The sequence below is a fragment of the Ipomoea triloba genome, chromosome 9 (genome assembly GCF_003576645.1).
Source record: "Ipomoea triloba cultivar NCNSP0323 chromosome 9, ASM357664v1".
In the NCBI taxonomy this organism is placed as follows: Eukaryota; Viridiplantae; Streptophyta; class Magnoliopsida; order Solanales; family Convolvulaceae; genus Ipomoea; species Ipomoea triloba.
In genome coordinates, this window is record NC_044924.1 from 597,863 (window position 1) to 616,446 (window position 18,584).

Consider the following 18,584-nt stretch of genomic DNA (forward strand, 5'->3'; position numbering starts at 1 on the left):
TAATATTTCTTAGGAATCGCCAAACTGGGGACAAATTTGATTGGAAGCGGAATCGAATTCAAATTGATAATGTTTAGAAGCATACTATCTACTCTACTGGGAAAAGCAAAATTAACATGAACGTAACCACTAAAACGACAGTTATCCACATGGTGGCCCACTTGGCTTAAAGATTGGAATAAGATTTAGGCAAAAGAGGCTTCGTGCCACGACCCCAAAATACTTGTACGTCGGCATCACAAGTTCACAACTTGGCAAGTTGCAACCAAGCGTAAACATCACACACTTTTTTTATTTTCTTTTTATTTTTGCAGTTTTCAACACACTAGAATTACAAGGCATAGTCTTATAATCAATACGGAGTTATAAGAACCTTGTTTTGACATGCACCTTTTAGTGCTAGCAATGCGGCTCCATAGGCAGCTTCAGTTTGAACTGCCGGGCTTACCGGTATACGCAGCACCCTCTCACGGATCTTTGTCCATATTGGGTTCCTTGATCCGCCTCCAGATGTCAGTATTTGCTCAACCGGGGCTGCCCCAAGACTCTTTAGCAAACTGTACCCCTTTGCCTGTACATAATATCAAACGCACCATATCAATGTTCTTCAATATGGCTAAATTTTTGCGACTAATAATCATGGTTGCAATAGTCGTTAAGCGCTAATCGAGCGTAAATTAAGACCTAAACAGCAATCTAAAAAAATAGTGCATGTGCGTGGTATATGTTATATATATATATATATATATATATATATATATAGATATAACTTCTCTTATTTATATAAATAAATAAATTTAAATATATATAAATATAATTTAAAAAAATTAACAATACCAACTCGTCCGAATTAACTCAGCTAACTCTGCCGAATTGGGCGAGTTAACCCAACCGAATTCAGCCGAGTCGGCCACCAACTCGGCCCAGTCGGCTGAATTAGGTGTTAGGCGACCGCCTAGAGAGCAATTCGCCACGGCGTAGAGGCGCCTAGCATCTAGGCACCGCCTAGGCGGCCGATTCTCTTATTTATATAAATAAAATAAATTTAAATATATATAAATATAATTAAAAAAAATTAACAATGCTGACTCGTCCGAGTTAATTTGACTTATTCTGCTGAGTTGGGCGAGTTAGCTAAGGGGCCGATTTTTATAACCATGCTAATAATGACATGATCTTGATTATTTTATTTACCTCAATACGAGCCATCGATTCAAGAAGACCATACAAGTATTCCACATCATCTGCCGGCCGCGGGTGCATCCTGCAAGATAACGATTTAAAGGAATCATCCATCAATAATTTTTCCTTTTTAAAACCCGGTAAAAAAACAAACATGAGAATCGAATCTTTTTACGTTAATACCTAGGCTCTTTTGTTGGATCTGCCAAGGGGAATCTTTCACCGGGGACTTTCAAGGGATAGTAATCAAGAGGGGAGGGCACTAGGGGATTGATCTTCTCACTCAATTTATAAAGCTGCTCGTCACTGAAGATATGCCGGAGAACAGCTCCGCCGGAGTTTGAAGCCCCTCCGACCAGCCATTTATCTCCGAGCCGGTGGCTATACACTCCAAACCGAACATCTTCCACCTTTTTAGTACTTAGTAGTTTCAAAGCTATAGTTGAACCCAAAGATGTAACCTGAAACACACAAATTAATTCAACAATAATTGTAAAACTGACCCAAATATGTGACCTGAAACACGAATTAATTCAACAATAATAGTAACACTGCATAAGGTAATTCTACAGTTTAGTCCAAGGGAAAAATTATGTCGGTGGCACGCCATTACAGTTCTATTACATGTACTCCAAAATTCTACTCCTTTACTTTTACTTCAGGGCAAACAAAGATACTCCTTTACTTTTACTTCAGGGCAAACAAAGATATGATATTTTCATCATGTGGACCCACAAAAAGTGTATATCAAAAATTTGTGATTAGAAGTAAAAATTGAAAGTAAGAAATGAGAATCTATGTACTGTAATATTTTTTTTACCGCTTTTCCAGGTTGGGACGCACGTGTTGCTATGACCGCCGCTACGCTATCCGTAGTCCCAGTGCAAACAACACAATCTTGCGGGAATCCTGAACAGTGGATATGATGCAAACTTATCAGAAAAATACTAAACAAATAAATTTGTGGGGAAAAAATACTAAAATATGAAGCTTTTGTTTTGTCGGGAATCAGTACACTTGACACTCTGTATGGGGAAGAAAATACTAAAATTTGATGCTTTTTTTGTGTCGGGTATCTGTACAACTTCACACTATGTATGGCGTGAATCTATATGCAATAAACGATGAAAAGGAATAATAATAAGGGCTTAAATTTTTAGAAAACACCCAAGAGGGTATTGGATCTTTCCTCGGGTTTTGTAGAATTTTATATTTTTTGGTGACCTGTGACAGATAAGGAGTGCGTTAGAGAACTCAGTAGCTTAAGTCAGGTATCCTAATTGACTTGAAGACCATAACGTTAAAATTAAAGAAGGGAAAATAATGTACCATAAAGTCTTCTAATGTCCTCCTTTAAAGAATCTATTGATTTTCCAGGCGCTTGAACAGCAGGCAAAACATGAGAAAATGGTTGAGAAAGCAGCCATCGGGGGTAGCATTCAGCTTCGGGATCATAGCCAAGCTGCAACATTGCTTTGATCTTATTAGGATCAAACGCTTACCGGTACATGTCAATCTTAATTGTGCACTAACATATGTCGTGACCTGGCTATGCTAACAAGTGTAAGGGATCAAGTGATTATTACTAGGTCAAAAGCTATAGCTAGTAGCGAAAACGTAATTTTATTTCCTTATAAATCACGACACTTTTTTGAGAGGCAGCACTGGATTTAGTCCTTTATCAACCTCCGTCTAACAAGGACTTGGCACTTTACCGGTCTCGGCCAACTAATTTGTATAGTAGAACTGAAGAAAAACATTCCTTTCAAAACAAAGAACTGAAGAAAAAAATGAATGTTTGTTTCACACAGTCAATGAGTTGAATACCTTCAATGCATTATTGTAGTCCGTAATTCCGAGCTTGCCATGTAGGAAAAACGAGACCCAGTCAGCATGGTGCAACACCAGTGCAGACTTCTTGCTAAACTCGTAAGAGTTCCACCATGAAAGGAGCTTGCAAAGAGCAGAAGAATCGGCGAGGACACAGTGATTTGCAGGAGCCATAGACTTCACCTCCGGCAAAACATCGGGATAACTCTCATTATAGAGGTACGCTTTAGATAATGGCTCCGCCGTAGCGCTGCAGATCAGAAGAATAATTCAAACTGAGTTCACACTAGATCTATACATTCCATTCCATAAATTAGAGAAAGAGAGAAACTAAAACAAACAAATTAAAGTGCAATTTACCTGTCTAAGATGAAGATGGTTCCAGAAGTTCCATCAACAGAAATTGAAGCAACATAGGGGCGAAGACCGACAGGCACATCTCCTAGAAGTAAGAAGAGAGCTTCTTTCCAACCTCGTAGCCAATCCACCGATTTATCTTCCTCCCTCTTTCTTGTAAAACAACACCATTTTCAGGGTTTAAACCGACCCAAACAAATTTTCCAACAAGATTCCGATATTTAAGCAACAACTAACTAACTAAACAATTTGAGGCGCGTGCGCGTACGTACTGATACACAGTAAGCTTACCATATACAAAGGATAATCCCTCTTCCCTTCGGAAAGAAGATTCCCGCCGTCGTCAATCAGCGCGTAGCGAGCGCCGGAAGTGCCAAAATCCATTCCCAAATATAGCCGGCTGCCGGCGAGGGAATCGGAAACCACGGAGCCAACTTCGTTGTTCTTGGAAATGACGGGAATGGGCTTTGGTTTGCCGAAAATGTGAGGGCTTGAAATTGGTTTTACAGACGGCTTCCATTTGTGGAAAGAATGCTGGAGCGGCAGCGAAGAGCACATAGCGTTGTATACGGAGCTCGCCATTGTTTTTGGGCTTTGGATGCTTATGCGGAAATGTCTTTACACTTCGAATTTGAACTGAGTGGACTGGCTGTACAGTTTCCTCTCTGCTTTAATAAACGTTTTAAATTCAAGCACACTACTACAAGGGGCCGTTTGGTTCGGGTCATATGAGATTACCTAGGTAATCTAAGTCTGGTAATGTTATATTACCTTGTTTGTTTCAAGTTATGAGATTACCTGGTAATGTTATATTACCTAAAAGTTGATGTGGCGGTAATGTTTCAAGGTAATGTGATTACCCCCGTTTTTTTAGGTAATCTAAGATTACCTTGGATTATTCCAACTTTGCCTTTGTTAACTAATCCTTATATATAATAATAATAATAATAACAATAATAATAATAATGATAATACTAACACAATAACATATATAAAATAAATGTATGTTTATATAATCAAATATATATGTGTGTATATTTATATATTTATTTTTTTAATATTAAACATCAATACATTCATACATATAAATAAATAAAAATACACACAATAAAGGCACACAAATAAATAAATAAATAAATAAATAAATATAAATATATATATATATAAGGACATTATAGTAAATTGTCCCATATAACCTAAAATATAACCCTTAACCAAACAAAGTAATATTATATTTCACAATCCAAATCAAACACACCAGGTAATCTTACATTCCCAAAATCTCACATTACATTCCTGGAGGTAATCCTATTACCTGGGGTAATCCAAGATTCCGTAAACCAAACGCCCCCCAAATATTTTGTGTAGATAAAGTCTAGGTGGTGCAATATTGACAATTTCCTCAGATATGGATAATATCCACATCAGATTTTATTGTTTCTTATTAAACTGGGCATGCTATTTTAAAATAACAAATGGGTTTATTTTATTGTTACTTTTTAAAATAACAAATGGGTTTATTTTATTGTTACTTTTTAAATAACAAATGGGTTTATTTTATTGTTACTTTTAAAATTGGGCATACTTTTTTTTTTCTAAAAAAATAATTAGATTTACTTTTTCTTTTTCTTGTTTATAATGAGGGGAATTTTGGACTATATGCACAACGTAAACCCTTGTCAAACCTCTCGCTTTGAATCAAACTTGTATATTGTAATCTTGTAGTTACTAAATGATCAACTCGGTTGGAGTTGCCTTGTAATTAGATATACTTTTAGTAAGTGTAATTTTACCATGGAGCAAAGTTTACAAGGTAGTTACATGTTGGCCTTCCCGATTTAAACTTGAAACTGGTTTGCTATGACAACTTAGGTTATATCTTATTGTGACACTTTACCAGCTAAGGTCACAATGAGAGCTTTACCCATAATACGTATATGGGTAGCTGTTGCGGACTTTCTCTTGAATCAAAGTTTAACAATATGATAGTTACTTTGTAAGAAAAATAACAATTTTTGTTTATAAATTATAAGAAAATTAACACTTTTTATCTATTGATTAATTGTACTATCACTCTATTTTTAATTGTCAATAAAGTAACATTTTTGTTCCTTAATAATTGTTTACAAAATAACTTTACAAACTCAACTCTGCCAAAAAGAAATCATTTCACAACAATTGAAGAACAAAAAATGATATTAATATAACTGGTGGACATAAAAATATTACATTTTTTTATATGATTTAGATACAAAAATTGTTATTTTTTCAATCTTGCAAGTAAAACAGAAATTCCCAACTAGCATTAGTTCATCTCTTCAAAGCAAGCTCAATGAGGGGTTTTTGGTTGATTTGGAGGAGAGATGGAGGAAAAAAATGTTTGGATTTTTTTGTGCTAAATATTTAGTGTTAAAAAAAAAATTAAAAAAAAAAAAAAGAGAGAGAGAGAGAGAAAAGCACGCGTAGACGGAACTTAGGCGCCCACTCTTTTTTTTTTTTTTTTCCGTTTTAATTATAAGCTTGCAAATTTACATGATAAAGAATTGATCAAAAAAGTTGTCCAATGTTTCAAACAATTGGGATTTTGCTCAAATAACAAAGATCAAGACAAAGTGTATTGAATTACTACGCTCCTACGCATGACAGGTGCAGTCAATTTTGAAAAGGTAATGGGTTTTGACACGCAATAATGATGTGTTCGGAACATAGAAATGGTACGACAAATAATTCTCATTTGCTGCTGTAGACACTTTAAAATTTGATTAAAAAATATTAATTTTTGCTCCCATTTCGAAAAAAAAAAACCAGTATTGATATTGTGCATTTTTCAAAAACTTATATTGTTCAATTTTAAAATAAAAATTAAATTTAAAAGCATCGGTTCATAACTACTAAGACAATCCACCCCTACAATGTAGTATCTGTTCATAACTATTAAGGCTCGAACCCATCCCTACGATACTAAGGCTCGAACCCACCCTAAGATACTAAGGCTCGAACCCACCATTTTCATATTGAGGTGCAACATGTGCTACTAGACCACAAGGTATCGGCAAAAGTATTGTTATCATTAGACATTTAGACATAATAAAAATAAAATATAAGAGTTGTAATTGGAAAACAAATATTCTATGGAGAATTTAAGCTCAAGAAGGTAGATAATGTGTTGCGATGTGATTGCGAATACGATTGTCCGGGTTAAAAATTCAATATTCATTGTATTAGAGATGTTCATAGTGGAATTTAAAGATCATGGTCTTTATTATGAGTTGTTGTGAGGATATTGTACTCAAAAGTCATCATTTCTTTTATGCATGCAGGACAAAAAAGTTCCATTTGATGTGGTTGCTTTCCAGATTGGGTATAGTAAAAAGTTATAAATCAAATTTAAAGTTAATGACTTTGTCTTTTTGAGGTAAAATCATTTATTATTGATTTTACAATCACGGAGTAGTCGGACGATAGATCAACGCAATCGTAAATAATTTAAGAAAAAAATAAGAGAGCAAATTGATAGAGTAATTAAAAGAGAATTGAATTCATAACCCGTTTCAAGGTGCCGGTATTTATACGGATTTATGTGCCTTGGAAATGAAAGAAAGTAGAGGTTAACAAATTAGATCTTAGAAAAGCTTCTTAACCATGTTTATTTCCTTTAACCGCATCTGAGTCCGATCAGACATTCTAGCCCGACAACCTACACTAGGTGGTCAGCCGGGCCTAGATGGTCCAACGCCTCGATGTGGAACTAGACTGCTGAGTTGTCCCTATCTTTTGAGTAGTGTGCGTGGTCGAGCTGTGAGTCCCGAATATTGAAATATACCTCTGACCAATACCATACTAGGGAGTATCCATCACCATTAGATGATATAAAGTCTAAATTCAAAGCCTTCTTATTAATCCAAGACAATAGCTTTAAACCTTTCAAAATCAATGATAAAAAGTCGGGCCATCCAAGATTGAACACATAAACTAAAGTCTTAGCTTCGAAATTGAATATATATCTAAGTTCAAGTTGAAGATCGATTTCATTAAATCCAAGCCTTTGATTTCAAGTTGAAAATTTAGCTTAAATCGTTCAATTTGAGAAAGAAATTAAAGTTTTTTGAGTTGAAGATCAAACTCAAGCTCAAGCTACACCAATTCAAAATCAAGTTCAAGACATTGAGATTAAGATATGTGTGTCAAAGTGATGAGTGAAAAGTTATAGAATGATTCAAAGAGTGCATATTATGTACACTTTGATTTTGCTTGTAGCATAATTTTCAATGATTAAATCCGATGTGGTAATATGGTATGTAAATTGATTCATAATCAAATCATGCCCAACTTAAGAAATCGAGAGACTAGCCGTCACCTAGACCAAGTGAGCCAGAGATGGCACAAAAATAGTTACATATCTTACCTATGATCTACTAGGAATATAATGTCACACCGCGAATTTTTAAACTCAGCATGATCATACTTGAATTCTACTAAGGGCATCCCTAGCAGTGACACCTTGGAGAATTTTGGAATAGTAATTTTTGAGATGGATGAAAGAGAAACCAAGAGAGAGAATAATTGGGTTTGTCCCTAAGGAAGAGGTGTTTTGCAAGTTTGTGGGACCCTTTGACTCCAAGGCCCAGTCGCGCCATGCCTGTGTGGTTGCAACAAGTGTGCCTAGCGGGCGCATGTACTGCATGCGTGCATCAGAAGCTTATGACAATTCATTTTTTTTAAATCTTTGTTTTATTATTATTTTTTCTCCCCTCCCATTTTATCTTTCATAATCACACTTACAAAAACTCCTTAAAAAAAAAAAAGAAAAAGCTATTATGAATGCTCTAAGAATTCATACAGTGTCAATACAATACTTGTAGTATACTAAATTGTATCTCTCCATTGTATTCTTATCATTTTATACACATAACATTTAGGTCACGTACTTATTGATGTCATCAAACTTAAAATTCCACTTACAGTAACTAATACATTTGTCAAAATAGTGTGTTTTTTCAAAGTTTTCTATTTTTTTATTAAAAAAAATCTTATATAATTGCATATTATATACACCACTCTCAATTCCATTTCCAAAATATCTAATATTCTTCAAAACTTATCATCATCGTACTGCACTCCAATTATTCATGCCACCCTTCGTAAACTTTCCCTTTCTTAATTCTTTTCTATTGTCGGCCAAGTTAGTTCACCTGTCAATTAGGTTCTTTCATCATCGAAGGGAAGCTAAGATTAATCACTCTACTAACAAACTGAAAGTTGGTAATCAGTAATCAGTAAGGGTCTAATGCCATGCTGTGTCGTATTCATCACACTGTACCACATTAATTACGTATCGTACTGAAATGCGATACTTATCGTCTTTTAATTGTTTAATTGCCATGTGAGATATTATTTTAATTTTGTTTACATGATAAATCAATTAATGACGTTGAAAATTAGTGTTTTTTGTATCCATTGATAGTTAAGAGAAAAAGAAGATCAAAATTACAAAAATGTTCATATGATGAAGGCATAATTTCTAGTATCATATCGTTTCTGTTTTCTATGATATGATATTATGATGTAAGGAATCAATTTTGATAACTTGTGATAATTGAGAGAACTTTTGAATACATTAAAAGACAAAACATATTTATATCATGCATATCAAATGGGTGACCAAAAGTACATATATTTTTTTTGCTAAAGATCTTGTGGTCTAATGACACTCGGTTGCACCCCACATGGGAGGGGGTGACTCGAGCCTTAGTGGATGCGATATTGGTTATTTATGCTTCATTTGGTTGAGAAAATAGTTATAAACAAATACGTAGTACTACATTGTAACATAGTCAATAGTACTAAAAAAAATGTAATAGTCTATTCAATTTGTTCGTAGATAAGCTCAGTCTGGTCCTTCTACTTGATTTTCTTTTATTCCTGCTTATACCAAACATTTGATTATCTCAAATTAATTGTTTTTCTTTCGAAAAAATAAAAATAAGTGTAAATAATTAAGTCATATATTATATTACGTATTATATATATTGAGAGGGAGTTGAGAGTTGAGACTCATAAAAGAATCTTATTAAAAGCGTGTAATTATTGAGCATGCTCTTAGTATCATATTGTCGTATGAAAATGTATGCCGAGAGGACGCGCGGTGACACTTGTATGTCGTGCATGCATGATGAATTCATTAAACGTTGCGAATTGTTTAGTTAGTTGGATGCTGAAATGTCATATGGTCGCAGTAATGAATGCACAGAACAGGTCACGTGAATATAGGATTCCTTTGCCCAAGTTGCAAGTTGCAAGAATCTGACACTTATTTGATTGGACGCAGAACGAAACCAAGCTTGTATTTGCTGTAGTCGGGAAACCGGAACTACGACGTATCACACAAACCATTTTCATCCCTAAAAAACTGTCTCTGTCGACAGTTTTCCACATTTTAGTGAGCTTTTACTCAAGTTTTTTGGTGGGTCTAAATATCAACCTATCATTTACTATCCCACTCAATTTCAAAAAAAATAAATAAATAAATAAAAATTCTCCATTAATTTTAAATTTTTTCTTCTTTTTCACTCACCATTTTACTCCACTATAAAAAATATAAATAAAAAACTATGTTTTAATTATATATATATTATAAAAATTATAATTATTTTTATTATATTTAAATTAAACATGTTAAAATTTAATTTAATTGATAATTATAGATTTAATAACAAAATTAATTAAAGAAGGTGACTGTTGCATAACATAAATTTTAAAAAATTAAATAAAAATAATTAAAGAAGTTGGTTTAATAACTAAATTAATAAAAAAAATTAAAACGAGGGAAAAAATGGCCAGCAACAGCAAGTTTTGAATTATTTAAAAAATTATAAAATAGTTTGCCACCTGCTGCCCTAGTAGGCGCGTGTAAAACACGCGTCCGTTATGTTGGACACTGTTACTGAATTGCGCATCTCACTGTTTTTTTAATCTGCAAAAATCAATGCATTGCAGGAGGATCACTTGCTTAAAAACCAATCTTCCTATTTGTGAAAACTATTCCATCAGTTTTTATCACTGCAAAAACCATTGAAAAACTTTCTATCGGGATGCTCTTAAGGGTGCATTTGGTCCAGAACTCCAGAAATTTTAGGTCCTCATTTAGTTCATTTATGGAAAACCCTTCCAACACTTTCTCAATGTCCCTTCTCACGTGATATAATTTTTAATTAGTAGGTGTTTGTCCCAATATGTGCAACCGTGCAAGTACTTCACCCGCCAGTGTTGGTTTGCTTTCTTTCTTTTTTTCTTTTATTTCTTTTTTTTTTTTTCCTTTTCATTATTATTTTTACATTTTCCAAAAAAAAAAAAAAAAACTCAAATTAGCATAACAACCTTCTCTCTCCAAAAATGGCTAATGAGGATGCTCTAATGAGAGTGAAGAATATGAACGAGTACAGATAGACTCATAGACATGAGCCAGTTCCTCTGTTATACCAAAATTCAACCCTAATAAGAACATATATAATTCTTTCACTTTAATGTAAGATTCCGAAACATATACATTCAAGTCCGATAGTGACCGTAAAAGTAGTTGTCTGACAGGCATTACAACTTGGCAAGTTGCAAGCATGATTAATCTCGTACCCTTTGACAAACTAAAATACGGAGTATAATTTTAGGATTACTCGAACACTCTCGCACCACCCATTTTATATTTGTCATGTTACAACAACCTTAGTTTGACGTGCACCCTTCATTGCTAGCAATGCAGCCCCATAGGCAGCTTCAGTTTGAAGTGCCTTGCGTACAGGTATACCCAACACCCTTTCTCTAATCTCAATCCATTTTTGGTTCTTTGAGCCGCCACCCGATGTAAGTACTTCTTCAACCGGGGTTGCCCCAAGCTCCTTCAACAAGTTGTATCCCTTTGCCTAAGGCAAATGTACACAAATGAATTTCAAAACGTATGTAATCCATTGTTGCAATAAGCGCTAAGCACTAGGCGGACGGCAGAGGAGCACCTAGACGGGCACCTATGCGGCTAACTTCACGTGTTGTGTGTGTGTGTGTGTGCGTGTGTGTGTGTGTATATATATATATATATATATATATATATATATATATATATATATAATTAGCAAGGCCGAGCCGACTGGAATAACTCGATCGAAATGGACGAGTTAACTCAGCTGAATTAGGTGTTAGTCGGCCGAATTAGACGCTAGGCGGCCAATCGCCTAGGAGGAAAATTGCCACGGTCTAGGGGTGCCTAGCGCTTAAACATGCGCCTAGACTGATTTTTGCAACAATGATCCTTAGGTGGAGAGAGTTAAGAGTATGTTCTATACCTCGATCCGAGCAATGGATTCAAGAATGCCATGCAAGTATGTGGCATCGTCCTCTGGACGTGGGTGTAGCCTGCATAACAATTTTCAGGGATCAGCTCATATGGTTCACAGACTGTTTAAGGAAAGTTATTTGTCCAAGTAACAGTCAAATTTAACTTATTGGGCTTTGAGAATCTGCGGCTAAAATACCTTGGCTCTAGCTTTGGATCTGCCACGGGGAATCTTTCACCAACTGTTTGCAGGGGATAGTAGTCAAGAGGGGAGGGTTCTAGGGGATTGATCTGCTCACTCAGTTTCGCAATCTGATCATCCGTAAAGAGTTTCCTTAGAACAGCTCCACCTGTGTTTGAAGCTCCTCCCACGAGCCATTTATCATCAAGTCTATGGCTATACACTCCAAATCGAGCATCTTCTACCCTTTTAGTGCTAAGTAGTTTAATAGCAAGAGTTGAACCCAAAGATGTTACCTGAACAAAAGCAAGGGAAAATTAAATCAATGGTAACACAATGCTCCCTCCATATTGTAATACCTATAAAACAAATTGTCCCAGAGACCTGCTGATTGGTTACAATATTGGAAAATCCTACTGACTGCAAATTTTATGCAGGTACAAAGAAGAAAATAGTGTTTGAGGTATTACTGCTTTTCCAGGTTGGGTAGCACGTGCTGCAATGAAGGCTGCTATACTGTCAGTGGTTCCAGCACAGGCAACACAATCTTTGGGGAACCCTGAACATGATGGACAATAATAGTGTCAATTCAAACACTATTTGAGACTCAATAGTGTCAAAGTCCAATATTTGAAGTGAAATTACTAAAGTTTCACTAAGGAACAGTGTCGACCAACCATCCTTACTGATTTCTAGACCACCAAATAAAAGGAGGGGAAAACATACCATAAAGTCTTTTAATGTCCTCCTTTATAAAAGCAATTGAATCTCCAGGTGCTTGCACAGAAGGTAAAAGATAAGAATACGGTTGAGAAAGCAGCCATCGTGGATAGGACTCAGCTTCAGGATCATACCCAACCTACATTACATAATAGGTGGCTGAAGAGTACATGAAATATGCATATGCATACTAATCACGAGCCACATCACTTGCAACAAGGTTTGAGACAAACCGCATTTTCCAGATGATAAATACAGGAGTCACCTGAAGAAAACATGTATCAGAGAGTTAATGAATACCTTCAATGCATTGTTGTAGTCAGAAATTCCTAGCTTGCCATGTAGAAGCCATAACAGCCAATCGGCATGATGCAACAAAACTGCAGACTTCTTACTAGACTCGTAAGAGTTCCACCAAGAGACAAGTTTGCAAAGAGTAGAAGATCCAGAGCAGACAGTATGGTTCGGAGGGGCAATAGACTTCACTGTTGGCAAAGCATCAGGACAACTCTCATTGTAGAGGAATGCTTTAGATAATGGTTCTTCGGTAGTGCTGCAGAATCATTTAAATTGGATTCATGCCATATCTATTCGATTAATTAGAGAAAGAGAAACTAAAAGAAAAAAAAAAGGTGCAATTATCACCTGTCTAATATGACAGTAGTTGCAGAAGTCCCATCAATAGAAATAGATGCAACATAAGGGCGAAAACCAGCAGGCACATCTTCAAGAAGTGAGAAGAGAGTTTCTTTCCAAGATCGTAGCCAATCCACTGCTTCCTCCTTCTTTCTAGTAAAAGAAAAACAAACATTCCAGGTTTAGTATTGAACAAGAGTGCTAGTTAAAAGTCACACATCTCTGGAAACAGAAATTTAAGTATTCTGCATAATCCAGACTGACTTCAATGCTGAGTTTGCTGCATTCTTTTTTATAAAGATACACATACAAGTACCTCATCAAGTCGTCATACAGAGAATTCCCTAATGGACAATATTGAATTCTCAAGAACTAAATCAACTAATAAGCTCAATTGAGCCTTTATCTCAACTCTCAACCAGTATAATCTAATTAAATTGACAACAAATTCTCAGTATATACTCCTAATAAAGGTCCAAAAGTCAGACTCCCCTTACCTTAGAGAAAGGCTTTCAAAAACTCCAAACTTAAATGAGTGGCAGAACCCATTGGCAAATATCTTGAGTTCAGAGCTAGAAAACCATTTTGTCTAAGTCACATTTCCAATAATGGCAATGCTATTTGCACTACATCTTACAGCATAAGATAATATTTCATATAGTTAAACCATACAACAATGCATGAAATAGCAACATCTTAGTTCAACTGTACAAGGACTTGTTGCAAGTAGCATTATCCTTCTAATAATTTAGAATATGGAGCTCAAAAGAAATTATTAAGTATATGTGAAGTAAATTTGAGGTAGTATACATACCATATACAAAGGGTATTCTCTCTTTCCTTCGGCGCGCATATTTCCATCGTCGTCAATCAGTGCAAAGCGAGCTCCGGAAGTACCAAAATCCATTCCCAGATAGAGCCGCTTTCCAGCTTGGGAATCAACCTTACTATTCATGGAAATAACCGTTCTCGGCCTTGCTTTATCCAAAATGTGAAGATTCGAAAAGCTTGAATTCGATTTTCCAGAATGAGCGCGTTTTGGGGAAGAAGGCAGAAGCGGCAACAAAGGATACACGGAGTTGTATAGTGAACTCCCCATTCTCCTTTCGAGATCGCAGGTAAAGAACAAAATTGGAATATTTGTTGAAATTCTGGGAATTCCCTAACTCTCCAGTCTCCATGTTGATGTTATCGTCAAGTTGATCTCACTCAGACCACAAAATCTATTGATCGGAATGTAGAATCCGCCAAAACAAAACTGGTGAGATTGGGTTATCAATCCAGCTAAGAATTGGGCCTTCTTTTAAACATGTGATGGGCTTTAAGCAATCTGCGAAAAGCTGTAAAGGCAAATTTGTAATGATAATTTTGGCGGATTGCATGTGAGCCACTTCAATGGAGTGTTTGGTGTCCGAGAGACACAGCTTGTACGAAGGACGACCACATGTGCGTATGTATTTTCATCCTTAATCATACCATGTTGAGGACCACACGATGGCCAATGGGGAAGAAAGTGTCGCATCTGCTATCAATTAAGCTTAAAATTACGTTATATCTGTGTATCTGTAGCTTATTGTATCAATCAATATGAATACAGCTGGAGTAGAGATCGCTAGCAATTATCTGTATGATTTGTATGTTCTTGTATAAAAGCAAAGTATATATCCTTAAATAGTGATCATAACTTTCTTTCGTCACCTCTAAAAATAAATACTAAAGTTTTCAGATTTGTATAGTTGTGATGTTTTGTTTATTTTCTTATTTTGTACTTCAAAACCAAAAGAAATTATGATCCTTGTTACAATAATTCATATCCATGCAATACTCAAAAAATATAAGGGAAATAGTGTCTCAATAGCCATGTGTGTTTAGATTATTGATCGTCCACTGGGATAAGGCTGGGTTAAGTCCAAGAATATATGTTCAAACCCCCAAGTTGCCTTGCTCGGAATGATCGTCATGATCTAAACAGGGCGGGGTCAGTCCATAAATAGCGAAGCGCTACTGCAATCTTGATTTAGCTTAGTTATCGCATTTAGGTCAGGAATATCAAGCTTATGATCGGTCAAGATCGGCTTGACTTGATACATAACATGTATACGGTTCATAGAGGGAAATATACTCATAAAATATTCCCTATCTATAGTTAATCAATGGGATTAACTTTAATTATCATCATACATCTTATACTTGTATTTGGCTATGCTATTTGAGAGCATTATTGGGTAAGTCTATGGCCCTGTTTGGTAAATGGCTGTTAGCTGATTGGGTTGGCTATTTGGGTTAGAAGGTATAACATTAGCTGATTGTAGAAAGTTGTTTGATAAATTAGTTGTTAGCTGATAGCTGTTTGGTATAATTTCTTTTCTCAAAAAGCTAATTGAAAATGCTGCTTTGAGTAACCTTTTGAATTTTAGCATTTTGAGTTACAAAAAGCTTATTAACCAAACAACTAATAGTGGTCAAATAAGCCAAAATTGACTAATAGACTGATTATTTACCAAACAGGGCCAATAAGTACCATAGTAAACCCAACATTTACGATTGTTGAGTAACTTGCTAGCTTAGGCTTGAGTAGCACCTTCTGAACCCAACAAATTAATTATATAGAATTATGTGTTTTTAAAAAAATATAAAATTAGAGGAATATTTTAATTCAGTTAAAATTATCTGTTTTTTACATACTCAGTCAGTTGATAGCTTGCCATTTAGGATACGCCATCAATCGGTGGCTTGGAGTTACATCTTACCTCTTTAGTTCTCTAGTCATTAATTTGGCAACCATATTATATATTTATTTGGTCGAATTGAATATGCTATGATTGGTTGGAAGATGAAGAAAACGACCTTTTTGCTCCACCTTACCTTTTTAGTTTCCTCACCTTCTTAATAATAATAATAATAATAATAATAATAATAATAATAATATTATTATTATTATTATTATTATTATTATTATTATTATTGTGTACGAAAATAATACTATGAAAAATACTAATTCCTACAAAATACAAGTAGAAGAAATGAAAGGATAGGTTTAATTCGAGTCATGTGCATTCAATATTCTTTTTAAGAATGATCACATTATTGGGTTTTTTCACATCTTTTTTAAAGAAAAATATGACTTATGTTAATGAGAGAGATACGAGAGAGAAAAGTTGAGGTATTATTGCAATAGTGATTTTTTGTGAGGCCCGCCAAGAGAGATAAAAGGAAAGGAGAGGCGTATGATTGATTTTTTCCCTCATTTTCATTCTTCTATCTCCCTCATCCTTCTCGCATAATTGGCACATCAACAACCACAAAAAAAAAAAAAAAAAAAAAAAAAANGGGAAATAGTGTCTCAATAGCCATGTGTGTTTAGATTATTGATCGTCCACTGGGATAAGGCTGGGTTAAGTCCAAGAATATATGTTCAAACCCCCAAGTTGCCTTGCTCGGAATGATCGTCATGATCTAAACAGGGCGGGGTCAGTCCATAAATAGCGAAGCGCTACTGCAATCTTGATTTAGCTTAGTTATCGCATTTAGGTCAGGAATATCAAGCTTATGATCGGTCAAGATCGGCTTGACTTGATACATAACATGTATACGGTTCATAGAGGGAAATATACTCATAAAATATTCCCTATCTATAGTTAATCAATGGGATTAACTTTAATTATCATCATACATCTTATACTTGTATTTGGCTATGCTATTTGAGAGCATTATTGGGTAAGTCTATGGCCCTGTTTGGTAAATGGCTGTTAGCTGATTGGGTTGGCTATTTGGGTTAGAAGGTATAACATTAGCTGATTGTAGAAAGTTGTTTGATAAATTAGTTGTTAGCTGATAGCTGTTTGGTATAATTTCTTTTCTCAAAAAGCTAATTGAAAATGCTGCTTTGAGTAACCTTTTGAATTTTAGCATTTTGAGTTACAAAAAGCTTATTAACCAAACAACTAATAGTGGTCAAATAAGCCAAAATTGACTAATAGACTGATTATTTACCAAACAGGGCCAATAAGTACCATAGTAAACCCAACATTTACGATTGTTGAGTAACTTGCTAGCTTAGGCTTGAGTAGCACCTTCTGAACCCAACAAATTAATTATATAGAATTATGTGTTTTTAAAAAAATATAAAATTAGAGGAATATTTTAATTCAGTTAAAATTATCTGTTTTTTACATACTCAGTCAGTTGATAGCTTGCCATTTAGGATACGCCATCAATCGGTGGCTTGGAGTTACATCTTACCTCTTTAGTTCTCTAGTCATTAATTTGGCAACCATATTATATATTTATTTGGTCGAATTGAATATGCTATGATTGGTTGGAAGATGAAGAAAACGACCTTTTTGCTCCACCTTACCTTTTTAGTTTCCTCACCTTCTTAATAATAATAATAATAATAATAATAATAATAATAATAATATTATTATTATTATTATTATTATTATTATTATTATTATTGTGTACGAAAATAATACTATGAAAAATACTAATTCCTACAAAATACAAGTAGAAGAAATGAAAGGATAGGTTTAATTCGAGTCATGTGCATTCAATATTCTTTTTAAGAATGATCACATTATTGGGTTTTTTCACATCTTTTTTAAAGAAAAATATGACTTATGTTAATGAGAGAGATACGAGAGAGAAAAGTTGAGGTATTATTGCAATAGTGATTTTTTGTGAGGCCCGCCAAGAGAGATAAAAGGAAAGGAGAGGCGTATGATTGATTTTTTCCCTCATTTTCATTCTTCTATCTCCCTCATCCTTCTCGCATAATTGGCACATCAACAACCACAAAAAAAAAAAAAAAAAAAAAAAAACCCTCAAACTATTGAGGATGCCCTAAACTTGATGATTTGCTATCGCTCTTATGTGCTATGAACGATGTAGCCTAAGTTTCCTTTGATAGAATGAACTACTTAATGTTTGATCACTCAAACAAACAAACCAGTAAACTATAACAAGGTTTTGAACATAGAGATTTCGAGGGAGGAGAGCATAGTTTGTATGAGAGAAAAAAAATGTATTAAGTATAACTTGTTAAAATTCACATGCTCACCAAAAACTTTATGTAGGAGAAGAGATTAAATAACATTTAACACGACATTTACATAGATATTAAAATTAGTTTTGTGACCTTTAAAACAAACAATTTAAATTGTAAATTAATTAACTCCTATTTTGATATATCATATGAATTACTGACTACCTTGAAGAGAAATAGTCACTGACTGAGATATATGAAGTAGATATCCTCATGAATGATATGATTTGATCTCGATAATATATTTTGTAACATTGCAGATTAAGAAACCGACATCATGTTAGACAAATAATCAACACATAACTTTTTTT

The 18,584-nt window shown here is 34.6% G+C and overlaps 2 protein-coding genes across 2 annotated transcripts; both read right to left on the reverse strand.

The window, feature by feature from the left end:
* Positions 1–35: 35 nt before the first annotated feature.
* LOC116030941 (D-ribulose kinase-like) lies at positions 36–4,035 on the reverse strand. The gene is made up of 8 exons (XM_031273315.1): positions 3,661–4,035; positions 3,373–3,518; positions 3,010–3,262; positions 2,512–2,644; positions 2,003–2,091; positions 1,366–1,643; positions 1,195–1,264; positions 36–571 (listed from the first exon to the last, which is right to left on the reverse strand). The coding sequence occupies exons 1-8, from the start codon at positions 3,949–3,951 to the stop codon at positions 353–355; spliced, it is 1,479 nt and encodes a 492-aa protein (XP_031129175.1). The 5' UTR covers positions 3,952–4,035; the 3' UTR covers positions 36–352.
* A 6,763-nt stretch (positions 4,036–10,798) lies between these two features.
* On the reverse strand, positions 10,799–14,647 carry LOC116028340 (D-ribulose kinase). Its single transcript, XM_031270028.1, has 8 exons — positions 14,044–14,647; positions 13,239–13,378; positions 12,894–13,146; positions 12,600–12,732; positions 12,344–12,432; positions 11,892–12,169; positions 11,703–11,772; positions 10,799–11,285 (listed from the first exon to the last, which is right to left on the reverse strand). The coding sequence occupies exons 1-8, from the start codon at positions 14,326–14,328 to the stop codon at positions 11,073–11,075; spliced, it is 1,461 nt and encodes a 486-aa protein (XP_031125888.1). The 5' UTR covers positions 14,329–14,647; the 3' UTR covers positions 10,799–11,072.
* Positions 14,648–18,584: the final 3,937 nt, after the last annotated feature.